The 27191-nt window shown below is 51.0% G+C and overlaps 1 protein-coding gene across 5 annotated transcripts; it reads left to right on the top strand.

Moving 5' to 3' along the window:
• Positions 1-1909: 1909 nt before the first annotated feature.
• IGFBP2 (insulin like growth factor binding protein 2) lies at positions 1910-27149 on the top strand (the record flags this gene model as incomplete). Of its 5 annotated transcripts, none has more annotated exons than XM_080689548.1 (4): positions 1910-2256; positions 23950-24211; positions 24890-25030; positions 26997-27149. In XM_080689548.1, 4 exons carry the CDS (start codon positions 1910-1912, stop codon positions 27147-27149), a joined length of 903 nt encoding a protein of 300 aa, XP_080545674.1. The 5 variants fall into 5 exon arrangements, with proteins under 5 accessions (XP_080545674.1, XP_080545672.1, XP_080545671.1 ...); XM_080689546.1 differs by having other exon boundaries at positions 1910-2271; positions 23953-24211; XM_080689545.1 differs by having other exon boundaries at positions 1910-2271.
• Between the last annotated feature and the right edge of the window lie 42 nt (positions 27150-27191).

The following is a 27191-nucleotide window of genomic DNA, read 5'->3' as shown; positions in this document are numbered from 1 at the left end:
TGTTTGGTTATATATGTTTAAAGCCCTGGGTTCAATATTTAGCAATGTAAAAACAAAAAAAGAACAAAAAACCCAGAAACAAGCAAAAAAGAAGATGTCACCTATTTTGATTTATTATATTTTATTGCGTCAACTCCACACATGGCTAGCGCCTGGAGTTGGCATTAGATTTCCACTGGGCACTCTGGAGCCAGACCCAGTTCCTACCTAGGAGCTCAGTGGGTGGGACCAATAGCAACATGTTCTTAGGTACAAAACACAAGGCACAGGAGGCCATCGGGTGCCTACCTGAGTCACTGTCTTCTGCGAGATCTGTACTCTCCGGGCTCTAATGACTGCCAGGGGTCCAGCTCTGCTTCTCTCTTCCACTTAAAAATGCATGCAGTACCCCTGCTGCCTGCCAAATCCAGCCAAACCTCTGCATGAGTCAACTGCCTGTGCCCACAGCCGCTCCAGTGCTGAAGTGGGTTGCCATTTTGATCTCCGACCTCACTTTTTCATTCTGTCTTTTGCTTTGGCTGGTCCCAGTGCTCCCGGGGTGCTTGCAAACCCTCCATTTTCCCTAGTAGATTTCCAAGCTTTGGTGGTGATGGTGATGGTGGTGGTGGAGGTGGTGGTGGTGGTGGTGGTGGTGGTGGTGGTGTGTGTGTGTGTGTGTGTGTGTGTGTGTGTGTGTGTGTGTGTGTTGGGGTCAGATCTCTCACTGCCTCTTCACAGAGAGTTCTTTGTCTTACCCAAAACTCTTCCCCACCACTCCTCCCCTCTTAATTCCTTAAGATCTGGCACTCGCCATCCTGGAGGCATTAAACTCACCTCCAGGGCCATTGCCACCTGATTAGCTGCTACACCGAACCCTGAAGTTAGAAAACATGGGGTGTGGAGGTCTGGCTGGGGATGAGTGTGTCGGAGGTACTGTAAAATTACACCTGGACTGCAGGAAGCTAGCTCAGTGGTCCTCTGCGACAGAGAGAATCTCCCTGGTCGAATACAGCCTGGGATGATGGGGTGGGGGTGGGGCAGTTTGGCTACTTGGCTCAGTAAATCAAACAGAACTAGGGCAGCTATACTTGTTCATCTCCATTATTGGAGAGAGCTCTAAGGGGCCTTACCGCAGACCTTTCTCTCACACCTGGGGGCCTGAAATTTGCAAGACTCCTACAGCAGGGTGCTCTGGGATATCTCCAGCAGCAAATGGGGTTAGGGGAGAGGAAGCATGCAGATTTCTCAGCATTCTAAAATTGCACTTAGAGTTCTCCTATGTAGTAGCCGCGAACTTTTTTTTTTTTTTTTTTTTTTTTTTTTTTTTTTTTTTTTAGGGGCGGGGATGCGATGGTCCTTAAGAGGGGCAGTTTGGAGCTAGCCTGGAGCAACTGGTCGGCGGCGGGTAATACCCCAGGATGGAGGGAACTCGAGTGTGCACTGAAATCTACTTGAAGGTCAAGACCGTGCTTACGTGTTTCCCCAGCCGTGAGCTCTGGGCCGGCCGCTAGCGAAGCGCGCAAACTTGAGTCCTTTCGAACTGAACCAAAAGGCAGAAGACAAAAGCGCCGGCTCTTCCCCACTCCCACGCCTACCCTAGGGAGCCTGAAGTTATTCTTATTTTCCGGGAGTCAGCGAGCCCCGGCTGGAACCGCGCGGAGGGACCGGGCTGGGGAGGTGGGAGACCCTCCCGGTCCCCGGTGGGCGAGTGGGCGTGTGCGCACGCACGTGCCCGGGCGCAGGAGTGCGGCGGGGGGAGGGGGGTGGTCTCGCCAAGGGGGAGGGGAGAAGGCAGGGGGCGGGGAGAAGCCGGCTTTTAAGACCCGGCTGCGGCTGCCGGGGAGGAGAAAGAAGCGGAGTAGGCGGTCCCGCACTCGCAGGGCCGCGCCACCTGCCCGCTCGCTCTCCGCCGTCGCGCTCCGCATCCAACATGCAGCCGAGACCCGGCGGCCCCGCGCTGCCGCTGCTCCTGCCGTCGCTGCTGCTGCTCCTGCTGGGCGCGGGCGGCGGGGGCCGCGGGGTGCGCGCCGAGGTGCTGTTCCGCTGCCCCCCCTGCACGCCCGAGCGCCTGGCCGCCTGCGGGCCCCCGCCGGTGGACCGCTGCGTGGAGCTGGTCCGCGAGCCGGGCTGCGGCTGCTGCTCCGTGTGCGCCCAGCTGGAGGGCGAGGCGTGCGGCGTCTACATCCCGCGCTGCGCCCAGGGGCTGCGCTGCTACCCCAACCCCGGCTCCGAGCTGCCCCTGCACGCGCTGGTGCACGGCGAGGGCACTTGCGAAAAGTTCGGGGACGGCAAGTACCACGGCCACGCCGAGCAGGGTGCAGGTAATGCGGGCTGGGACAGCTAGTTGGAAGAAACTTGGAGAGTACCTGGGTGGCCACCGTTATGTGGGGAAGGAGTGTGCGGCGGGACCTCAGGGTGTTTCAGAGGAGGAAAAACGGGAGTCCTTGGGGGCATTGTGAAGGGTGGGAACCCGAAAGTCAGGCCGGGGGAGGCGAGCTAGAGTTGAACGGGCGGACGAGCCCGGCTGTTCATGGAGATTAATGGGAAGGGGCGAGGCACTCTGGTTATCATAGCCTTCCTTGGGTGAATGTACGCTGAGCTTTATTCTGGCGCGGGGAGGGGGGGGGCTTAATAGGGAGCAGGGTTTGGTCAGATCCGTGGGAGTAGGGACTCGGAAACCTATTTGGAGCACAGCTGGAGTCGGTGACCGCCAATCCAAGGGCCGGGTGGGAACCCCACTGGGAGGCCAGCGCAGCCGCACATCAGGGATACCCGGACGCCGGTGGGGTGGGGGCAGCCGGGAGAGGAGGCTCCGCGCCTGGAGGGACCCGTTGTCTTACTGGGTTGCGAGGTGAGAAGAAAGGATCTGGTGTTTTGCAGAGCGAGTTGCTTAGCAGAACAATTAAAACGAACGCTACGGTTTCACATAGAGAACAGAGAGGGCGAGCTGTTGGAACAGTGTGGCTTGGAAAAATAAAACGGGAGGGGGGCGTATTGGGGAGGCGAGTAGGAGACCCCAGCAGTTGAATCAGTGTAACTTAAGCCGGATCGCCGGCTGCATTCCCAGGACGCGGGCAGCTGTGCTGGTGAGCTTCTGGGTTCTGGGGGTCGGAAGGCAGGCGAAGCCTGAGTGGGGGGGGGGCGAGGACTCCTACGTGAGCTGTGAGTTACGCCCCCACCCCCAATCGAGGGAACTCTTCCTATCCGGGAGGATGGAGAGCCTGGAGTTCTTTGTTAAAGGACGGTCATGTTTTCCTAAAAGTTGTTTGAGGGACACAACTAGGCTATTAGGAGTCCACTTTTCCCTCTCTCTTTTTAATTGCAAACGCCTCTGCCCTCATGGTCTGGAGGAAGCTGTAATTATTTCTTTCCTCTTGGAGATAGTGGTGAAATGTGTCAATTGTCTGCCTCTGTTTAAAAAGCAAGTGAGTCTGACCAAGTTTTTCAAACTGAAAAAAGAAAAAAAAAAGTGCAAACATTCTTGCTTGCTTCTCTGCTTCTTTGTAAACCCCCCTCACACCCCGCTTTCCTCTGGCTTACTATCCTTTTTTTTTTTATTCCCTCTGTTCTTGAGAGTGGAATTAGGGATCAGAGTTGAAATCTTCCTGCTCCTCGGGCACATTTTGACCTTGAGTAGGGAGCGTAGGGCTCAGCCCCTCGGGTTCTTTCTCAGCCCCCTGCTTTAAAATTAACCCTTTCCTCCTTGTCTCAGGCAGTCATAATAAAGGCAAAGAAGTCCTCACCTCGTGGGGCATTGGTCCCCCTCCCTTGCCATCTTTCCTGGACACCTCTGGCACCCCAGGGGTTTGTGCCCTTTCTGAATAGAATTCAGACACACTACACGCCCCATTCAGCTGGGCCAACTTTCCCAAAGGCCTGGTAGGACCCTCTGGAGGTTGACTGTTCTAATAGGTCCGTGTTGTATCTTCTTTTTCACAGTTTTAGTGCCCCCCCCCCACTCTTCATTTCTCCCTTTTAAGCGTGGAAACAGCTCTCCTACTTCTCAAGGCCCCTGAAGCAGGTTAGGGTCTTCAGCAGGCAGCAGATGTGAGAGGCCCCCCCTCACGTTTCTTTTTAGCCTGGGGAGGGTTGTCAGGGGAGCAGAGGGACAATGGGGGGTGCATGGGGAGAATGTCACTCTGGATTTTCTGCCTGGTTATGGGACTCCCTTCGCCCTCCTGGCCCCTGCTGCCTCCTCTGCCCTCCTCTGCATTTTTCTCTTGTGCTCCAAGTGGGGAGAAAGGAGATTCAGCAGACATGGGGGTGGGTAGAGGAATGAGGGGTGAGGGTGGGAGCTGAGTAGGTGCCTTACAGCGGAGGAGGCTGTGCGCCTGTGGGAGAGGGGCTTGGGCTGGGACTGGGTGTCCATGGAGAGCGCTGGGGTCCTGTGCACAGTGAGGGTAGGGTCGAGACGCACATGGCCTGGACGGAGACCTTGGCGCTGACTGCTGCCGCTTCTGCATCTCCTGTCTCCCGCTTCCCACTCTGAAGAACGAGCACCCCGCCCCCCAGCCTGCATTCCTCTTTGAGCAGGTTGCTTTTGAGAATTTTAAACATACCCTCTTATTTTGAGGCAGCAAACCCCAGCAGTTCCGGCTTTGCTCCTAGCTCTTTTGTCTTTGTTCCCTGGACTCAGGGGCTGTGTCGCTGGCTTCCTGGGGATGGAGGGATGCCGGGGGTGGGGGTGGGCACAGTGCAGGCGCAAGAGGGTGGTGGTGAGCCTGCGTCGTGGGGGGAGGGGATGATGGGCCTGGACGCCCTGGTTCGTGGAAACTGAGAAGTCAAATGGGGGGGGGGCAGGAGTGGGGAGACCTGGAAGAAAAGTGAAAGGGGGACTCTGAGGTCTGCCCAAAGTTGGACATATGGATTTGTAAGTTGGCCAAGTGGGCAGAAATGTCTAGAAAAGTGGGGGGCAAGGCGGGAGAGTTGGGGAGCAAGCTTGGGCCGGGCTCTTTCAGAATTCAGACCTGGCGGTTCCTCAGCATCTCCACGGCCTCCCGCCCCGCACAATGCCCGGGATTATGCTGAGGGGCGGGGCCACTCGAGTGGCTGCCGCCAGCCCCTCTCCTGCACGCATAAAGGTGCTATAGAAATGTGCAGTCACTCCAAGTCCCAGAGAGAGCTGGGCTCCGCCAGCAGCCAGGAGGCTCCTCATCTGCAGTTGCTGGGGAGAATAAAGGGAGAGAGAGGCAGGCCCTGATTTACAGTGGTTCAGTGCAGCTTCAAAAATAGGGGGGAGAAAGCAATGGGACTTCTGGCTCCGGAGCGCTGCTTTGCATCTCGTCTTGCATAAATTTGCATACCGAGTTTAAAGTCGTAAAATAGAGCCGGGAATGAGTGGGACCCACTGTCACTGAGTGTTAACACCACTACCTTCTACTTCCCCTCCCCTCTTCTGGACAGAACTCCAGAACCAACATGCTGAGCTGTTCCCTGAGTCACCACTGGGGGAGAAGGGGGTGGGGGAGCTCAAGCTGCTGCTCCCTGGGCCTGTCTTGGTCCTGTGGAGCTCCTCAATTGAGACCAGCCAGGGCGTGGCTCTGTGCACCAGGCCTTGGCAGATCAAGGTCGCAGGTCATGGGTCATGGGTCAGTGGAGAGGTGAACAGTGAGGCATGTAGGGTTAAGTTGGGATTTGAGGAAGCCTTAACATCAGGGGTCTGCCTCCTTTGCTTGAAGTTTCTCTACCCACCTCAAAACATTCATGGAATCATTTCCTTTGTATGGTAATAATGGTCCAATTAATTAGATGAGATATTTAAGGGGAGGGGAAATCCTATATTACAGTGTTAAGGTACCTTATAAGAACAGGATGAAGGAATCTGAGTTAGAATAGGTGGGAAGGTTTAGAGGGAAGAACCCGCTAGACATGATAGACATAGATGGACATGAGGGGCTACGTATGCAGTGGTTCTTGGCCAAATTGGACTATTGAGTTTTCTGGCAGGCAGAGGGAAGAGGGAGGCTTAGAAGACTTTTGTTGGGAGCCCGTCTTGGCCTTGTGCTTTAAAATAAAAATTTCAGGCAAAATTATTCCCATGGGCTAGGGGACTGGGGGAAATTAGCCCTTTAAAAGTGCCAGGGATCACCTGGGCATAGGAGCCTCTCCTCCTCAGACACATGAGGGTTCCCTGTGAGAGAATCCTGATTCTCCAGCCCCGGGGTCAGATGACTTGCAGCTGGCGCTCAGCTTGGCCACTCTCTGCTGTGGAAGCGAGACTCATTGCTCTCAAAACTGACTGGGGAATGTTTGGCAAGTCCTGGGTGCTAGTGGGATAGAGGATGGGATGTCTACCTGGCAGGGTAGGGCTGAGGCTGCTAAAGGGAATGAGGGAGCAGAAAGCAACAGGCTCCCTTCTTATTTACTTTTGCTGTTGTTCTTCTTACATACTACAGTACACCACCAGGCACAAAAATGCCTATTTTATTTTTAAAGAGACCTTATTCAGGAACTGACTGCATTTTGTCTTTGCTTCTCTTCCCCATCTTCCCAGCTGCCCCCTTCCTCCTCTCCTCCATCTTGTTCTCTCAATCCCACTAGACCATTCTTTGGTTTCCCACGCCTCTCCCTTCGGATGGAGGAACACCTGGTTATCTCTGACCACACACTCGGTATGTGGACAGGGCTCACACAAGTGGCCCGGAAAATAAATATAGCCGTCCCAGCCATCCTCAGATCCAGTCAGGGAGACCACGAAGGTGATGGGAGACTGGGATGTTGAAAAACAAACCTTCAATCCTTGGCTCTGGGGATGGGTTGCCTGGGCAGGTTGGGCTTTGAGGGAAGGGACTTCTGTGGCAGGAGACACTTTCCTCCTAAGAGGGTTAGAACAAGAAGTGCTGCTTCTGCTGAGACAGAGGCATGGAGGAGGGGCTATACTGTGCTCCCCAGGAGAGCTGGGGAGCTGGCTGGCAGATGTTCCAGCCCCTCTGCTTCTCCCTGTTATCTCTGGCCAGTGTTTTCTAGAGGTGGCAGGCGGCCATCAGGGTGTCTGAACATCTGTCCTGGTTGCTTTTGCCTGGGCTTCCTTGCCTGCTTTGTCCTCCTGCCTTCTCCATCCCTGCGAGGAGGCTGGGGGCTCCTGTCCCTCCATTTCACAGCCGTGGACAGGGGCTCAATCAAGGGGCAGCGAGTAAGAAGTAGAGAGGCCAAACTGGTCTCCACCCCTTACCCCTCTGCCTCATGGCCGAGCAAGGGGCTGGGCTGTTGGCAGTAGAAAGCTTCTGTGCCTGTTGGCCACAGGTTTTGTTCCTGGACCCCCGCCATGTGCGGGTGGTGGACGGGCCATGGTATGTCACCCCCAGATTTTGATTATTTGGATTCCCTTGACTGATTCCTTTGAGAGGGGCCTACGTCCTAAAACTAGACTTGGCCAGTGTACAGCTCTTAGGAAAGACGGAATGGTCGTGGGGGTCTCTAGAGAGCAGAGCCAGGGGAGACAGCCTGGCCTTTGCTGTCAGATTGGTCTAGTTACAATGCAAACCTGTCTCGAACCTGGAGTAGGGAGCAGGGCCTTCCTCAAATGCCAAGACTGGAGACATAGGGAGGAATTTATTTCCTTCATGAAGTGGATGCTAGAGCAGCTGTGATAGTGGTAAGTGCTCTGCACATAGTAGGTTCTTTTTGTGTGTGTGGTACCTGGGGTTGAACCCAGAGACATACCATCTCCAAGCTCTACTTCCAGCCCTGTTTATTTTTTATTTTGAAATGGAGTTTCATTAAGGCACTGCACACAGCTGCGAGTCTCCTGTCTCGGCCTCCTAAATACTGGGATCACAGGGTGTGCAGCCGTGCGTGGTCACATTGTAGGCTCTTACATACGTTAGCTGCCTCTTCTTGGCAAGGGGCATCTCTTTGTCACTTGGTTAGTTGGCCTCTAAAGTAAAAGTTGAACTGGGCAAGTCAGTAGCCCATTCCTCTCTGGAGTTTTGGGCCCCAGATGTCTATAACATACTAGTTGCCTGAGACAGGAGGTTTTATTCTCACTGAGCCTCTGTTTCCTCATCTGTAAATCAGAAATTGATGATATCAATGTTGTTGGGACTCACTGCATGTGTGCGGGTCAAACCATGCCACAGCTGAGTGTGTCAGCACACGCTTCTAATCCCAGTACCTGGGAACTGAGACAGGAGAGTCGCAGGTTCGAGGTCAGCTTCCGCAACTTACTGAGACCCTGTTTCAAAATTAAAGATAAAAAGGGCAGGAGGTATAGCTTGGAGGTAGAATCCCCCTGGGTTCAACTCCAATACCAAAAGATGAAACAAAATAAAACAAAACGAAACAAACAAAAGACTCTACAAAGCTTGTGTAGTTCTTATTGGTAATGAATGTCTTAATTTCCATCCCTTCACCTATAAAGTGGGAATGTCTGTATCTCTCTGACCTACTTTCACAGGGCTGCAGTGAAGCCCTTTATGGAAGGGTAATGAAACTGCACTCTAAAAGCAATATAAACCCCATTGACCGGAACTCAGAGGTTTGAGGTGACAGGCTTGCATTTTTTATGCATGAGTTGGAAAGTGACCACTCTTTGGGTCCTACGTCCTAGAGTGTGGGGCTGACCATTCTTGGGGTACAATTCACACTTCACTTTTTTTAGTGCCCAGAGTAGAGGTGGGAGGGATTGGGAGGACAGCGATGGCCTAGAATGGACACCTGGGTTCTTGTGCCAGCTCTGCTGGTCATCAGCAGGTGACCAAGGGTCAAGTCCTGCCTGCATCTGGCCAGCCAGCCTAAAGACCCCGACTTCCAGCTGTTGGGGTCAGGAGCGTTGGGGCACACCTGGGGCAAGGGGAGTGTCATATAGAAATAGGTGTCCCTCCAGAGCAGATCTGTGAGGACCCAGGCTTTAACACCGTAGGATCAGGCACTAACCCAGTGTCCTAACACTTAGCACATAGGGTGTGCTCAAAGCCAGGGAAGACGCTCTGGAGCTTCAGGAAAACAGGGCTTTTAAATCTGGCCTCTCTGAGCCTAGGGTGCCAGAAAGTTGAACGTGGTCCTGGCAAAGAAATTGAGTGTTCTTTCCAAAATGGCATTTTCTTACTACATGGTCTCCAGAGTCGACCTCATCATCAAGGGCATCTCATCTTACTGGGGCTGGAGGATCCTGGGCTAGGGGCGGGCGTGCTGTTCTCCGAATGCTGGGCGCCTTCCTTATATTGGATTCCAGAAAGCCCCCTGTGTGGTGCCCTGTGTGTGCACGAAGACAACAGGAGCCTCTTCCCAGGCAGCTAATGGAGGCGGGGGCCCCAGGAAAGCAGAGAAGGTAGGTGCTGGAGTCCTGGGTGCTGGAGTCTTTGAGGCTAGCCACGCACTTAGGTTGAAAACCAGGTTGAATTCCAGGACCACGGAGGCAAAGCACAGCGTTTGTCACTAAAAATTTGGGATGGATGGCCCCCTTCAACTCTCCAGGACCTTCGAGGTGAGGAGGAAGAAGGCAGGGAAGGCTCATTTAGGGTGGGGGTAGTAGGTTGAGTGAAGCTGTTGGTTTTCAGGTTCTGAGGTAACTCCACCCCCTCAATAAACAGCATGTGTGGGATGTCGAGTTTCTTTTTCTGGTGGAGAATGGACGGTCCCCATGCCCTTCTTCCTCCTCGGTGCCCATCTGCCTTCTCTCCTTCACAAAGCCAGGGACTGCGACGCCTGGGCTGGGCTGGCTCGGGGAGACCTTGCTCAGAAAGTGTCTCCTCCTGGAAAGAGATGCAGTCAGCTGTAGTCAGGAATTTTTTTTTCTCCCTCCTTTTTTGCGGGGAGCATTTGGAAGCCCTTGGAGCCCTTTTGGCCACCAGCCCTACATCTCTTCCTGGCTGTTGAGAAGTAATGGTTGGGGAGAAGGGGCCTGGGGCTGGCTAGCCTCCAGCTGCCAGGCAGAGGAATTGGCCCACAGGCCCTGGGGCACTTGGCCTGGAGCATGCCTCAGGAGGTTTCTGATTAGTTGGGGTGTGTGTAGGTGTGTCAGCCTGTGTTCTTTCAAGGGCCTGAGTGAGCCAGGAAGTTGGGGAGGGGAGAGCCTGGCTCCCCAGGGCCTTGGCAGGTTAGGGGTGGGAGGTAAGAGGAGCCTGAACTGCTCAGTGAACTGCCCTGATGAACTGAGAAGATGAGGCTTCCAGCTAGAGGGATGCAGGTTAGATTGTGGGGTACAAAGAATTGTAGGCAGTAAGCAAAGGGTGCCACCTCACAGGATAGAGGATAAAACAATGACAATTAAAATGGCCTTGTTCCAACTGGGCCTGGTGATACATGCCTGTAATCCTAGCTACTTGGGACTCTGAGGAAGGAGGATTGAAAATTTCAAGCCAGTCTGGACAGCTTAGTGAGACCCTGTCTCAAAGTATGAGGGACACCAGAGGGTCTCCAGACAATGGAGAAGAAACCTCAGCAAAGCTAGAATGGAAGAGTAGGAGAGGAAGAAGGCTGAGGTTGATTAATGAAGGAGCTACATCCGAATGTGTGTAAAATTATAAATATAGCATGGTTAACCTGGACACTCATTGTTGGGAGGGGGAGGGGAGGTGGGGGAGGGTAGCAAGCATAGTCTGAATGTATGCCATTTTCAATATGTTCCATATAAAAATAAAACATAAAATTAGACAGACTCAGAAAAAAAAAGACAAAAAGTGGGCGTGGTGGCACACACTTGTAATCCCTGCACTTGGAAGGCTGAGACAGGAGGATCACACAGGTTCGAAGCCAACCTGAGCTACTTAGTGAGGCTCTCAGCAACTTAGTGAGACCCTATTTCAAAAAAAAAAAAAGGTCTGAGAGTATAGCCCAGAGGTAGAAAGCCACTGGGTTCCACCTCAGTACCACCAATAAATAAATAAATAAATAAATAAATAAATAAATAAATAAATGAAGAAGAAAAAATAGGGCAAGGGGTGTAGCTCGGAAGTGCCCTTGGGTTCCATCCCCAGACCTGCAGGGAAAAAAAAATAAAATAAAAGGGGCTCTTGGGTATGTAGTTCAGTGGTAGAATGCCTCTGTTCAATCCCCAGCACCAGAAAAAAAATTTGCTTGTTTCCAAACATTTTCTGCTTCTATCAAAGAGCCCCTAGTTTGCTTTTTTGTTTTATACCCTTGGTTCTGATTTAGCCTCAGGATTCAGCCGAAGAAATCAAGGCTGCTGCATTCAGGTTGAAGTGCCAAGGCAAATACAGGTGTCAGGATTTTCACTGCAGTGCTCTCTCCCATCAGATTTACTCTTGCACAAAGGCAGTGAGTTGTATTCTGTTTCTAGGAAAAGCTCCTTTTCCCCAGGAGGCAGTAATTAAGGCAAACTTCCCAAAAATGTTTTTCTATGCAACTTTCCTGGAAATTTTTTTTGTCTATTGTCTCCTTCCAGAGGGAGGTGCTAAGTTCCATCCTATGGTGAACTTGCTTTCTAAAGTGCCTAAAACCAAGAAGAAATGAGAATGGCAGGTCCCCTGTGCTTTGTGCCCAGCCCTTGTGACTGATAAAGTGCTGGGCAGTTTCTATAGCAACAGTGGAGTGGAAGGGTGCTGGGCAGGATACGGGGAAGGGTGGGATGTGTCTACTGGGTCAAGAAGCTTTTGAGGTTGGGTGAGAACAGCTGGACTCTGATTAACGGCCTCTTAACCTGGGAGTTGGGGATCCTGTAGAGAGAGGAGATGCAGAAGGAAGGGAAGTCTTGGGCTACTAGGTCTTGGTTCGGGATCTCTCTTTAGGTGATGCTGCTGACCGGATGCCATGCTAGTTGGCTAGGAGCTGTGAAACTGAACAACTTGGCCTGCTTTTGTTTGTCTCTGTCTCTGATTATGTGACTTTGTGCCGTTGGCTTCCAACTTTGAGACTTTAAATCAAGTATGAGAAGGGATAAGAAATTATCAGCACCATGTGATTGCTTGATGATAAAACAAATTTAGATACACAAAATCACAAAGCCCAGAAACTCAGATAATCTCATGACTTTATACAGAGTTCAGATCCTGTCCTTCCTTCGCTCCCTGGTCTCAACACAGGGATCAGGAGAAAGGCAAATGCCTGGTGAGGTGCTTTCTTATTGGTCATTTCAAGAGTCCTGTCGGGGCCCTGGCTTCCTAGACAGCTGCCCTGGCTATGGAAAGCTTTCAATGAATCCAGAATGTGGAGTCTATGGCTGAGATTTCCAGTGCGTAGTCATGGCCATCGAAACTGCCCCTCAGTATGGTTCTACCAATAGTTTGATGGCCAACCATGGCCCATTTGTCCCCCAGAAGTGAGGATTCTGGCGCGAGGCTCTGCTGATTCTCTCTGGGTTTGGTTTACTGTCTCACACCAAGAGAGCATAGCCAAGGAAGGTAACAGATGTTATGCAACATTAGATCACACACAATCAGTGAACTTTTAGTCGAGGAAAGAACAAAGCATGGTGACCTATTTAAAGACACTTATTTATATTCAGGACACTTCTTGTGCTGGTTTGAGAGTGTGGCCGGCAATCCTGGACATCTTTGCAGGTTTTAAGTTTCTTTTTGCATCCTTTGGGTTCAGTCTGTCAGGTTGGAGTGTCTGGGAGTAGGGTTAGGGGATGGAGAAGAGGCCCACAGAGGGGAGGGCAGTGAGAGAGAGGTTGGGAGGTACAGCCTGTAGGACTTCCTGGGAGCCGGGTGGTGGGATCACGTCTTCAGAGCCAAGGGGCATTGGGTTGTATATGGGTTCTGGGCGAGGCAGGTGACCTTCTGAGCCCATCTCATGCTTCTCTTTGCTCGCTGCCTTTCTTTCTCCTTAACCATTCCTCCTGCTGTGGAGCCTAGACGGTGAGGGAGAGACCAGAAAGGTGAGTAAAAGAGAGTATAACAGACTCTAGGGCTAGAGGTGGGGTGCTCTGAGTGTGGTCAACTTTTCTGGGGTACAAGATGGTAGAGGCATACATGCACACATCACTCATTTAGCCCTTCCCCACTTCCCACCCCCACCCTCATTCTCATGTCTGGCTTAGTGATTGATACATTTGTGAATGTACATCCATGTACATTAGGGAATTTCTCTCTTTCCCTCTCCCATCCCCTTTAGTTTGGTTGTCTTATTTGCTTATCTAAGGTTTCTACTTTTTCATCTAGAGTTCTTCCTATGACCCATTTTCTCCGTAGCTTTTCCATGTCAGAGAGAGCATTCTGTTTTTTAAGTGCTGCATAATAATCTCATGTTTGTCCATCCACCTATTGACAGACCATCTGTTGAAAGACTTGAGGGTCGGGTTGCTGATAGCTTTTTGCAACTACATAATGCTGGATTGTTGAACACTTTTATGCATGCTCATGGTCAGATGCTTTCTTCCTGCTCCTGTATCTTTGGATCCAAGTTCACATGGCACGCTATCTACTCTCTACTCACTTGGGCTTTTAGCAACCAGGTCACCTTGCCAGGTTCCTGGACAAGTTGAGTCCCAGGAGAAATTCAGGACCCACAGGAAGTAGTGAAAGCTGATAGGGGTGTTTGCCATCTTGATATCAGTTTCTCTGGCTTTTCAAGGATAGCGTGGCTTGCAGAGCCCCAGAGGACCTTGGCTGAATTTGAGCATATTTTTGTTTTCTCAAACTGTCTGCCTCAGCCCTGACCCTCCCCAGGTCTTTGAGATTCCAGGAATGACCCCGATGTTTGTAGAGCAGCCCTTTAGAGTGTGCACAGGCAGGGAGGCTCCAGAGAGGCTGCGCTGTCTCTGCTCAAACTCAGGGAGAGCCTGCGATGGGCTGGCAGTGTGAGGACATGGTCTAGAAATCTCCATGATGCCTGGCCAAGAAGGGCCCCTCTGTGCATCCATCAGACATATGTGTCTGTTTATAAACCCACTAGCTAATGGGTAGAAAGAGCCTATGAGGCTGGGTCTTTGGGAAGTATGTGTACTAGACCAGACCTCTTGGGGAAAGGCTTATTTCTTCCTTCATCAAATGCTTGAGGAAACCCAGGCAGAGAAGAGAGAATGGCCAGGGAGCGTGGGCCCTGGAAATGCCAGAGCTTGAAAGCTCCTGTTCAAAATACAGAGGTCTAGCTAGGCATGGTGGCGCAGGCTTGTAATCCCAGTACTTGGGAGGCTGAGACAGGAGGATCGAAGGTTTGTGGCCAGTGTCAGCTACTCAATAAGGCCCTTTGCAACTTACTGAGATCCTGCTTCAAAGTTAAGAATAAAAAATTGGGCTGGGGGTGTGTAGCTTGGAGGTAGAATGCCCCTGCATTCAATTCCCAGTACTGAAAAAACAAGTACAGAAGTACAGGTACCTTGATCCTTGCTGTCTTTGAATTTCTGCATGGGTCTAGAACTTTTCGTAGCAAACTCTTCAGATAACTTCTGGAGGACAGCTTCCACTCACCTAGTATGACTTCCCGAGCTTACAGATTGTCCCTGGGGCCCACTTGGGGCAGCACCCTGCTGCCGCCATCACTTAGAGCACCAAGGCCACTCAAGGCAGACTCAGAAGCTCTGGCTTTCAGGCCAGTGCTGTTCTTTCTGCTGCACGTGACCTGCTTGGCCCAGGCTTTGAACCTAAGAGTCAGTGTTCCAAGGAAACCCACCGAGAGTCTGCAGGGAGGCACGCGATGGCCAGGGGTATGTTCCAGCCCTCCTTTCATTTGTCATCGTCTCTTACAGGTGGATGGGGCAGCACATGAGCCTGTTTGATTTTCTACTCCACAGTCTCCTGAGCTCTTCAACACTCAGCTGGGTGATGGGCAGAACTAATGAGTGAGCCAGGGGACTTGTCCCCAACATTCAAAAAGCCACTTCCTCCATGAGGGGGAATTCAGAGAGGAGGTGCCGCTTAGTGTGGACTGGTCTGGTGGCCAAGGAGGAGTTTGCCTGGAACCTGGTGGCATCTGAGTGATGTCAGGTTTTGCAAGTTCTGTGTAGCTGGCTCCTTTTCAGTGAGCAGAGGCTCAGAGGATGGGAAAGGATGGGAAGAGCCTTTGGAATGAAGCCAGGTGCCAGCAGGGGATAGATGGCTCTCCTATCTGAAAGGTCATTAACTAAGCCGGAATGTGCTGGGGCCCAGCAAACACCACGCCAGACACCTGCAGAACTCTAGCATGAAAAGCCATTGCTGCCTGTTGCCTCTGACCTTTGAAAAACGGCGGGGGTGGTGGTGGTGACATATAAGCAGTGTCACTCATCCAGAGACACTAAGCTCAGCTTAAACTTTAACTAAAGACATAGCAAACCAAATCCCCCTTCCATTTTCTTTTTGTGGTACTGGTTGTTGAACCCTGGGGCATCCTACCTCTAAGCTCTACCCCCCATGATAGGATAATAAAATATCCTGTTTTATTTTGAAACAGGATCTCGCTAAGTTTCTGAGGATGACTTCAAACCTGTGATCCTCCTGTCTCAGCCTCCCAAGTACTGGAATTACAGGTGTGTGTCTATATTACCTGTGGCAGGAGGTGAATCTCCTGGAGGCAAGACAGGTCCAGAATGTCTGACCAGGACTCCTAACTTCTGCCTTTCTCTCCATCTGCAGCATGGCTTTTGGTGCGCTGTGGTATGGAACTTGGTGGTCACAGAGATGGAGTTTGGTGGCTGTAACCAGCCTTCCAAAGGGACTGGCTTTGAATTCTTTCCAACAAAAGCTATTTCCAGCGCGAGTTTACCTTTGCGCGCATGACAGTCACGAGCCATTGCCTTCTTCTTTCCCTCTGACCCTCTTTCCTTCCTTCTTTCCCCTAAACTCTAAATAAATTTAGATAAATTCAGTGTTGGCCAAGGACTTTTATCAGTTGGCAGAGGACTTCAATATTTAGCAATGTAGAGAATTTTAAAAAAGCTGGGGATGTGGCCCAGTGGTAGGGTGTATGCTTAGCATGTGCAAGATCCTGAGTCCAGTCTTCAGAACACACACACACACACACACACACACACACACACGATAGGGCTGAGGTTATAGCTCAGTGGTAGAATGCTTCCCTAGCACGCGCAAGGCCTTGGGTTTAATCCCCAGTGCTACAAAAAATAATAAAGTAATAAATAAACATAAAAAATAGAATTTAGACCACTAACAAAATTAAACTTGAAACAAAAATATCCAAACAGACAATATTGAAGAATTCTAACCCATTTTTTTCCCCGTGCATTTGGCCATTCTGCGGATTAGTATGACCTCTGCCTCCCCTACATACCTTACATTCACCCATTCAAGTAGATCATTCGCCCATTTCTGCTGGAGCTTGATTTTGCCTACAAGGAAAGTTTGAATATGGATAATAGTAGATAATAATAGAGATAATAGAGTTTGAATGAGGATAATAAAAAATCATATCTTGTTTAATTAGTAACCATCAGTTAAGCAGGTTTATTATTTTCGGTTTTTCAGATTTGAGAGATTAGAGCTCAGACAGAGTCAAGGCTTTGGCCCAACTGATGGGTGAATGCTAAGTAGCAAAGCTACTTAGTACTGGAATTCATGGATGCTTGATAATTGTGAGATGGGAAGAAAAAGCTGGAAAATGAGGAGGATTTCTTCAGGGCGTTCTTTGCCCATTTGAGTTTGTTAACAAAATCCATTGAGGTGCTGGGGATCAAACTGAGGGCCTCTTGTATGCTGGGCAATGCTTTGCCACTCAGCCTCACCCCAGCCCTGCCATGGACTTTAATGGAGAAGTTGTCTGGGGAGGAAGAGGTGGAGGGCGGAGGTTAGTTTTTATTCTTTTGCCCAGCATATGTCAAGGTCAAGTGCATTTGGGGCGCAGTTAACAAAGAAGGAGGCTTCGAGTCCTGTGCCCAGCCACGGTGAAACAGGAAAGCAGCCAGCATTCATTTCTCTGGCCCAACCGATGCGCGGAGCCTTGAAAGGCCTGACATGCTGTTACCTGTGGCAGGAGGTGAATGGTCTGGAGGCGAGACAGGTCCAGAACGGGATGAGAGACAGCCCTCTGTGGTGCCCCGGCTCTTAGATTTCAAGATAATCATAAGATAGGAGAAGAAGGCTGAACGACGATTAGGATTTCTTTCCAATAAGTGAAAAATGTGTTGGGCTATGAGGAAGATGCATGGTACGTGGGGAAAGGGCTCAGTTCTCACGAAGCCTGGATAAGGACCAGTGTCACGTGCTTCCAGACAAGAAGGACTAAGGGGCTGCTTTTAAATTCTTGGGCCTAAGAGTGCTTTAAGGTGTACCACAAGTCCAAATTCACAAACCTCCAAGTGGAGCACTGAGGTCACAACATAGCTCTAGGAGGAAATAAGTCTCATCAAACAAACACATATCATTAAGCAAGGTCATTGATGCTACAGTCCAGCAAGGTTACATTGGAGAAAAAAGAGTCATATCAAAACTGAGTTTGAACACCAGGGTGTTAATGCATAGGAGTGAACATGAAGCTTTCTTCTGGGGTATTGCTTTCCAGCTGGCTTCCTCGGCTAGGTTAGTAAGAATGGGTCAAAGGACATTGTGGGAGGTGCCAGAGAAGGTGCCTTGGCTACCGTGGATCCACATGGCGGTCCTTCTGGGACTGGGATTTATCATCTTTAAAATGGGACAACCGATCCACCTCCTCTCATTCCGGCTGCCTGCTCCTCTCCAGGTGTCTAGACATGGGAACCCAAAGGAGGCAGCGGTGGACCTCCCTGGCCTGTCAAGCCCTGTGCTCGGTGCAGCCCATGCCTGTTGACTCCAGGGTCTCTTGGAAAAGCTTTACTTTATCATGCAATGCTCCGCCTCAGTGTTGGTCCATTTTCTCAGTTCTGTAGGAGAGAAGTAGAGAGAAGTCAAACGGAACGAGTCTCAAAGTCTCAGAGGCCTTGGAAGCCCCTAGCATCATCTCGAAACCTTTTCCAGAGATGTCTTTTGGGTTGCTAAGAGCTGTTTCTTATGGTGATCTCTCCATCATAGCCTGGGGAGCGGTGGACATAAGTGGTTTCTTAATAAATATTATTCTGAACCTAACTCTCTTAGAAAAAAAAGGAGCTTGGTATTTTTGTTCTGAGGGAAAATTCCATCTCTAGCTGGAGGTCCACATCTGGAATGTTTTCCTGCTGATTGCTCCTGGAGCTTGAAAGAGAATGTATGGGAGGAACTTGGTAGTGGGTGACAAGGACCTGCTACACTAAGGTAGAAGCTGATGGGGGAAAAAGGAAGTGGCTGGGAGCTAAGCCTGGTGCTCCTACCACCTCTCAGACACGCCCTGTGTGTGCGTCTGCAGCGTCCACTGGGATCCACCCAGCCACCCACTGGAGCTGGGTGCCAATTCCTCTTTGTACCCATGCGCAGTGGAGGCACAGAGAGCTTGAGTAACTTGTCCAGGGCTGCAAAGCTAAGCAGGAAAGCTGCCATTCAGATTTAGGCAATTAAACTTGGAGAGCCTGATTTTTTGGACCTCTTTGGGAACAGGAACAAGGTCAAAGGCTTTTTTCTCAGCCTCTGATCTGTTGTGATTTCTGCTCAGTCAATGTTACGTTTCCTTTCCCCGGGCTTCTACTTTAAGATGCATTCAGAACTGGCCACGGGACTTGGGTCCCAAAGCCTGTTCCAGAAAAAGAGATGGACACCTCATTGCTGTTAGAAAGCGCCTGCGTCAGCACGCCAGGCCTGAGGATTTCCTCATCTCTTTGGCATGTGTGTTGGCAGCGGTGAGATCAATAAAGGAATGGAACGAAACATACCCTTGAATGCAGGTGGCCTCTGTGAGGGTGGACAAACTGACCTTCACCTCAGACACGTTGGGGACATCTCAGGATAGGAAGCCAACCCTGTCCTCCCAGGAGAAAACTTCCTGGTTGTTCCCTGTCGGCTGGGGACCTGAAACCAGAGGCACATTATGATTTATGGGCCCTGGGCACTTTGTCTTCATGAACTCTTTCTTCCATAAAAGCATTTTAAGATCACATTCCAGCTAGTTTTATAAATGCATGCATATCCGTATTATAGACTAAGACTTTTTGACTTCAAAGTCTATTATTTTCTTCTGATTTTAAGAGAACTTAAGTTTCCATGCTTGCTATGCCTAATGGACAAGTTGGCCCTGCCTGCGGCCTCTAGGCTCAGCACACATTTGTCTGTGTGGGCTCCTCTCCTTAACTCTGTTTCCAGAGTTGGCCAAGGGTCTTTTGCGCAGTAAATATTGGGTTGATCTCTAGGACTCAGCTGATGGATGGTTCTACTCAGCATGGTGGAATGAGTACCTAGGGGGTTTAGGGACGAGAGAAGAGCAGAATGAAAGGTCCCTGGGGTGCCCGGGCAGGCCCCTGCACCCACCACAAGAAGCTGTGGACCAGTGTGGCCAGTAGTGGCAGGTGGTGGCAGGGTCTCAGCCATCATGGAGAGTGTAGTATAGCCTTGTCAGCTTTACGTGGGGCCTGAAGTCATTTTAGCAAGTTGGCTGGGAAGTTCCAGGCCTCTGGATAGAGCTGACACCAGGACAGTGACTTCCAAGTGCCATTCATCAGTGTGCGGAGATTTTGGTCGTCCAGCTCTGGAGGGTGCTACTGACACCTGCGTGGTGTCGGCCCAGGATGTGGCTCAACATCTTACAGTGCGTAGGGCAGTCTCCTTGGTCCAGCTGTGGGTAGTGTGCATGCAGTTGAGAGATCTTGATCCTGGAGGATATCGCAGGCACCAGGTTTAGGTGAGCTGCGTCTTCCCAGAAGCTCTGGGATGGAACTAAACAGGAGCTAGCATTCCCTTCAGCCAGAAAACATGATTACGGTCGTTATGGAAACTAGCTGCCTTTTTTTTTTTTTTTTTTAATGGCATTAGGAATTGAACTCAGGGGCATTCTATCTCCAGGCTAGGCCCCCAGCGCTTTTTATTTTATTTTATTTTTTAATTTTAAGACAGGGTCTCACCTAAGTTGCTTGAGGCCAGCCTCAAACCTACAGTCCTCCTTGTCTCGGCCTCCTAACTCAGATCTCCCTCTCTCAACCTGGGATTACAGGGGAGTGCCACCACACCTGGCTTCTTAAACCAGTCCTTGGGGTGGGCAGAGCCAAGTAAGCTCCTGGTGCCCAGAGTGGAAGTTTCCAGAAGTGGAGGCACTGCGTTGTCCTGGCAGATTCCCAGAACCCTCATCTTCTTTATGGCTCCTGTGAGTAGAGCTGGGTGTCCAGCCTGCAGGTATAGAAGGCATGGAGCTGCTGGGCAGGCACAGTGACCTAAAGGGCTCTGGTGAGGGCCACCTGAGCTTCCTGGCTTTCCCTGGTGGCTGGCAAGGCAGGCACAGGGAGGGGGTTTCTAGCCACCTTCCCCTCTTCGCCCTGTGTCCCCTTGTTGATTGCTGGGCATTGGCTGAGAGCTGTGGTCCTCCCAGCCAAGTCCAGGTGCTGAGAACCTCCGCCTGCAGAGGGGAACAGAACTGGGGCAGTGGGATGAGGGTGAGCCCCTCACTCTGCCAGCATCTGCATGTGGAGGTTATTTCAGGGGAGATGGAGAGTTTTCTGCATCAGATCACTGCTGTGTCTTTTTCAGGAGTGGCTCTTCTCTGTTTACCTGTGTGTCCACCTGAGGAAGGCAGGGGCCATCTTCCTCCTGGTTGGCCTCAGCTGCATGGCCCAGTCCCAGGGGTTGACCCTGTGCTGACCTGGTGGTACGGAGAAAATTTGTGCAAGAAGATGGGGTGACGTGGACACCCCCCCCCCCCCCCCGTTCTGGATATCCTGGCAGGCAGCTGAGCAGGAAAACTAGACATGCTTCTGGGGTTCTTGTATGTCTGCCTCTTCCCACCCCCAGGCACAGAAAGGGGAAAGCAGGATGGGGGAGGGGAGCGCTTGAGGTCCAGCTGCTAGGTCTGACTAAAAGGTGGGGGACAGGACTTCTCTCAGCCCTGATGCAAATGCTAAATCCTTAGCCTTGCCCTGCGGGTGGTGCTGAGGCCGCTGGAATGGGACTTAATCTTGCTTGATTTATGGTGAAACCCAAGCTATCCAGCACCCCTGGGGAAATAGCCTTTGTAGATAGAAGGATTTTCCTTATTATAGAGGATTTTACTTTTCTAAAGTTTAACAGTTTGGGGTAAAAATCTTTTTTAATGCTGAATACTATGCCTTCTCTTCAAGGTCTTCTTTATTGGGGCTGTAAAACATGGAAGTTCAGCTGGAGTGGTGGCGCAGGCTTGTAATCCCCGCTCTTGGGAGGCTGAGACGGGAGGAGCACGCAGGTTCGAAGCCAGCCTCAGCTACTTAGTGAGGCTCTCAGCAACTTAGTGAGACCCTGTTTCTAAATAAAAAATAAAATAGGTCTGGGAGTATAGCCTGGAGGTAGAAAGCCTCTGGGTTCCACCCCAAGTACCACCAAAACAAAACAACAAAACAAAAACAAACAAACATGGAAGTTCTTGGATTGTCAGTGGGTATCTGTATGTGAAATGTCCCCAAAGTTCTTATGTTTGGTTTCTTTATTGCCTGCCTGCCTGCCTGCCTGTCTTTTTCCCTCTCTCTCTCTCTCTCTCTCTCTCTCTCTCTCTCTCTCTCTCTCTCTCTCTCTCTCTCCTGGAGATTGGACCATTGAGCCTCGGCCATTCTACCTCTGAGCTATACTCCTTGCCACTTTTTACTTTTTTGCTTTGAAACAGGCAGGGCCTTATTACTAGGTTGCTGAGAGTCTCACTAAACTGCTGACATCCAGAAGCCAGGCTTACTCTAGCAATTGTGTTGTGTAGCAAGGGTTCTCCCTGGGCCTTATGGGAAATGCCAAGACTTTAAAATGCATAGCCTAGCCAGGAGAGGCAGCACATGCCTGTAATCCCAGTAAGAGGCAGAGACAGGAGGATAGCAGGTTCAAAGCCAGTCTTGGGAATATTGGAAGATTGTTTCAAAACAAAATAAGAGCTGGGCATGGTGGTGCACCCTTGTAATACCAACATTTGGGAGGCTGACACAGGAGGATCTTGGTTCAAGGCCAGCCTCAGCTACTTAGTAAAGCCTTTTGCAACTCAGTGAGACCTTGTTTCAAAATATAAAAATAGAGCTGGGGTAGCTTGGAGGTAGAATCAATTCAATTTCCAGTACTGCAAAAATAAAATAAAATAAAATATAAAAGGGGCTGGGGATGTAGCTTGGCAGTAGAATGCCCCTTGGAGGTAGAATGGTTCAATTCTTAGTACCACAAAACAAACAAACAAACAAACAAACAAACAACCACAAATGCATAGGCTGAGGAACAGCTGTAATGCTCAATCAAGTTTCCCTTTGCTTCCTGGCTCTGGGTCGGGGTAGAGGTCACAGTGGACCTGCTTCCCCACAGCATCCTTTCAACAGTGCTGCTAAGTGAGAACCATTATTACCATCCAGCCATTTACAGTTAAGAAAGCTTAGGCGTTAGAGCGATGACGTGTGGGGGAAGCACAGCCCTTCTCAGCCAGCATGGCTTTCCTGGATGCTCCTGTAGCCAGTGAGAACTGACCAGCTCTCAGGCCCAGTGGGGAGGAGACAGGAGGGAAAGGACAAGCACCCACTGAATGCTTCTGGATCCTGGGGCCGTGTAGGGTGCCCTTGGACACATAGCAGGCGCTGCTATGGTAGTGGCGTCCAGTGCTGAAATTGGCATGGCAGAGGTGCCTCCCTTAGCCGGACACCACACATTCACAGCAACTCAGAGGGAATACATTACAGTCTCCTTTTTGCGGGAAGTGCTGGCTCTCTCCAGCATACTGCCCAGGTGAGGGGCCCTGGGGCCCACCCCACTGTGTCTGAGTTCTGAAGGCACGTTCAGTGGGAAGAGAAGAGGCAAGATTTTCTGAGAATCACCCCCTCTGCATCCTCCCAGATCTTGTTGGGACCTGCGTTGGTGGCTCTGGTGGCTCGGTCTGGAGCTCCATTTTCACTGCATGTGTCTACAAGAAGCTGGAGACCGGGCTGCCTTTGGACACAGGCTGGGGCTGGTCTCTCCCCAGTTACAGGTCCACCATGTGATTCAGTTTCACTCTCCCCTGGCTGCACGAGTCTCAGCCAGGCTGTAATCTTGGTAGCAGGGGGCTACTCTCAAGGTCTATTCCAGCTAAACTGTGCACTCAGTAGGTCTTAGAGAATCATGGGGAGCTTAATGGATGTTCCTGGGACAGACATCTTAATGAGGCTTCGTGCCATGTGATATGCTGAAATTATGAAGTTGGGGGAATCAATTCTTGTTTTGGGGGCTGTCAGTTTAAAGGGGTTGGGGTGCAATGCAGATAGACTTAGAAACTAAATAAAAGAAACTAGAAGTGGGGTGGGGGTGAAAAATGCATATAATCCCATTAGTTGGGAGGCTGAGACGGGAGGATTGCAGGTTCGAGGCAAGCAAGCATGGGGTAACTTAACAAAATTCTGTTTCAAAATAAAAGGAGACAGTGTATGGCTCAGTGGTAGGATGACCCTAGGTCAGTCCCCCAGTACAAAAAAAAAAAGAGTGATATTTTAGCAGCCTAGGGACACAGCACTGTATAGACAAGGTGGGGAAACAGGGAATGAGGGAGGCTGGTTCTGGCTGGCTGGCTTGGCTGGCGGTGTGGCTGCAGGTTACACACCCTGACTAGATTTGCCATGGCCCAGTGGTCTTCCTAGCAGGAGTTTTAAAACATTCACCTAGTCTGCACCTCTCAGACTAAAGATGCACCTCTTCATCTAAAAATGATGAAGAACTTAAACTTGGGCTTAGTGGTGGGTGAATCTGAGGGGTACTGATGGGCTCAGGAAGCACCTAGTTCATTCCATGTGGAGGCCTTGGGGTGTGCATACTCTTTTGCTCAGTCCCTTGTGCTCCTCTGCCCCGGCATCATAGGAATGAGGCAGAGTAGAGTAAGGTGTCCTTGTCATTTTTCAGGAGTCACAAAGCCTGTGTTCCTGAGTTCCTGATTCATGACTTAGCAGGCTTGTAATCTTGGTCAGGTAATTAGCCTCTGAGTCTCAACTTCTCCATCCGTAGCTACTGGGAGAGAGTGTCAATGGTACCTACCTAAGAGTTCATATGAGACAAATGGATGATGGATGCAAATTGCCAAGCAGGGGCCCTCACATGGCACTGGCTCTCCGTCCTCCTTGCTGTTCGGAGTCCAGGAGGGCCATCTTCCTAGAAGACCAGACCCGGAGCTCTCCCCTCCTCTCTCTGCAGACAACGGTGATGACCACTCTGAGGGAGGTGTGGTGGAGAACCACGTGGATGGGGCCATGTTGGGAGGCGGGAGCAGCGCTGGCCGGAAGCCTCTCAAGTCTGGCATGAAGGAGCTGGCTGTCTTCCGGGAGAAGGTCAACGAGCAGCACCGGCAGATGGGCAAGGGTGGAAAGCACCACGTCAGCATGGAGGAGCCCAAGAAGCTCCGGCCACCACCTGCCCGGGTCAGTTGGGGTCCAGTCTGGTGGAGGGAGGGTGTGGAAAAGGATCTCACAGCCAGGGAGGGGACCGTACCGTGCCCCAGGCACTGTGGTACTTGTAGGTGAAGCACTTGTGTGGCTAGTGCTGCTACTGAGGTATTCAGTGGCCATAAGATGGGCCAGAAGATGCTGTTTGAAATCTCTTTCTTCCTTCCCAAATCTCTGCATTTCTGTTTGGCTTTGGGACACAGCTGGAGGAAGTGAATCCCAGAGATGAAGATGAAGCTTGTCACCCTCCCCACTGGGCTGGCCTGCTTTCCTCTTACAGCTTGGTCTTGGCCCTGGTTAGGTTTATGGCAGGGAAAGGAGCTTGAGCCATGGGTCTGAACCCAGATGCTGTAGAGACAGCCGCTGGGATTCAGTATTTGCAAGTGGGGTCCATTTAACCCATTAGGGCCATGGTCAGAGATGGAAGGAATGAACGCTGTCTGGCTTTATTCAGAGGTGTGATGTCTTTGTTTAGAGGTGTGATGGGCACAGTGGTTTCATGGACTGGTGGCCACTGGTAGTGCCTCCTAGCTGTTTGACCTTGGGAAAGTCTCTGTGGACACACACCTTTCCAAGGCCACACCCAGCAGCGGTTTTCTTGCACCTATTATTCTCATTTGGAACATCCTCTGTCCTTTGCCTGTCTGTCTGCAGACCCCATGCCAGCAGGAATTGGACCAGGTCCTGGAGCGCATCTCCACCATGCGCCTTCCGGATGATCGCGGCCCCCTGGAGCACCTCTACTCCCTGCACATCCCCAACTGTGACAAGAATGGCATGTACAACCTCAAACAGGTGAGTGTGGGTTCCTTGGGCTGGAGAGCCTCCGCAGCCCTGGGCCCTGGTTCCAGCCCCGCCCACCTCTAATCCCCTGCAGCCTGAGGGCTGAGCTGAGAGCAGGCTTGTGTCACCATGGGGATGGCAGTGCCAGCTGCCAGGCTGGGGAGGGCAGGGCTTCCCTCTGGCCTCAGGCAGGTCAGTGTTGACTTTACTCTCTTAGCCACCTGCCAGTAGTGCTTGGTGTCCAGATTGGGAGGGAGTCTCCAGAAGTGGGTGAAACCAACCATCTCAGCTCTTCCTGAGCACCGAATCATCTTGAGTCGATTCCGGGCTCACTCCCAGAGACTGCCATTCAGTGCAGCTGGTGGAGATTTCTAATAAGCTCCCCGGGGTGGATGCTGATGGTCCATGAACCACATCCTCAAACTTGCCAATTTAAACCATTGGTCCAGTGGCCTCTCTGGTTTTCAGGTAGCTTGGGGATGGAGAACCACCATTGAAGATATTCGTAAAAATGGCACCAGAATATCACTAAGTACACTGGAGGAAGTTTAACCCGGGAGCCTTTGCTCCGTGCCTTCCCTTCCTCTTCATGTGTGTTTTGATGATCAGTGGGCATGTGCAGGTCTTCCCCAAGATTCTAAATGTTCATGGAGCAGACTCTGTAGTGATTAACCACTGGTCAGCCATCCTTGGCTTGGCCCACTCTTGCTCCTTCTACCTCCGCATCCCTTTTATAGGAAGGAAAAGTATGTGTGCATTATCTGCAAGAATGAGAGTGGGAAGGGGGAGGCAGTGTGATCTCTTGCTGTCATTTGCTTTTTAAGCAGGAATTTTCACCCCTGGCCACACACTGGAATTATCTGGAAGCTTTAAGAAATAAGGATGCCAGGGCTTACCCTAAATTTTCAGATATTGTGGGTTTGGGGGTGCTTCCTGGTCATCAGGGTTTTTTATTTATTTTGGGGGGTGAACTCAGTGGCATTCTACATCCCTAGCCCTTTATTATTTTTTATTTTAAAACAGGATCTCGCTAAGTTGCTGATACATCAGGGTTTTTAAAAGCTCCCCTGGTGATCCTAATGGGCAGGGAGGGTTGAATGAAAGGGTGGATACGTGGAGCCAGGAGACGGGATATAGAGGTCTGTTGGTCCCTTGGTCTCACCCCTTCCCCCATCTCCTTCACAACGTGGGCATCTTACCCCTTTAAACATTACTCTAGCATTAAACACTACTTGTGTGTATGTCTAACCTTCAAATGAGAGCTAGTTAGTTCATTTAGAACTAAGAAGAAGAAATGGTGATCTCTTCTAATGAAGAAGTAGGCTGTCTACTGTACCTTATGGGTAACTAAAGTGATATAAGAGTAATTAGCTATCGGTAGGAGTGGGGACTGAAATGGGAATACCTGGGTTCGAGCCTCAGCTCTGCCTTTTACAAGCTTTGTGACCTTGAGCAAATTATTAAACCAATCTGATTCAGTCTCATCCTCCCTAAAGTGGGGGTAATAATGGTACCTAATTCCCACTGTGGTTATGAGGATCACATGGTGTTTGTGTGAGCGATAGATGGCTGCTCGGTGTATGCATTGCTTACTCAGGGCCGTACTTTATACTGACATGAGGTTTTTCACCTTACACCATACCCTGAGCCCCCGTTGCGTGGGGCCTCCTGGAGGGCGGGGCTGAGTCTTGTCTCTGGACATTTCCCGCATTTTGCTGTGGAGATACCTATGGAGATACGAGTGGTCCCTGGGCCGGGAGCATCAGCAACACTTGGAGCTGATTAGCCTTGCGGACCTGTGAGTGGGAATCTGCATTTTGTAAGATTCCAGTGGACCATCCAGGGTGAGAAGGGCCGCCCGCAGTGCTGACTGCTCAGGGCCCAGGGCCGCCCTTCAGAAACCCTTCTCTGCATCAAGGAAGGGAAGCCGGCAGACATGTGGGCCGTCCTTGAGTTCTCTCCTCTTGTCTCTTCTTAGTGCAAGATGTCTCTGAACGGGCAGCGTGGCGAGTGCTGGTGTGTGAACCCCAACACTGGGAAGGTGATCCAGGAAGCCCCCATCGTCCGGGGTGACCCCCAGTGCCATCTCTTCTACAACGCGCAGCAGGAGGCTGGCGGGCCCCATGCGTAGCGGGTGCAGTGAACGACAGCCAGCCGGTGCCTGGCCCCCCTC

Source organism: Muscardinus avellanarius (assembly GCF_963383645.1).
Source record: "Muscardinus avellanarius genome assembly, chromosome: 2".
Lineage (NCBI taxonomy): Eukaryota > Metazoa > Chordata > Mammalia > Rodentia > Gliridae > Muscardinus > Muscardinus avellanarius.
This window is presented reverse-complemented; position numbering and strand designations above follow the sequence as displayed.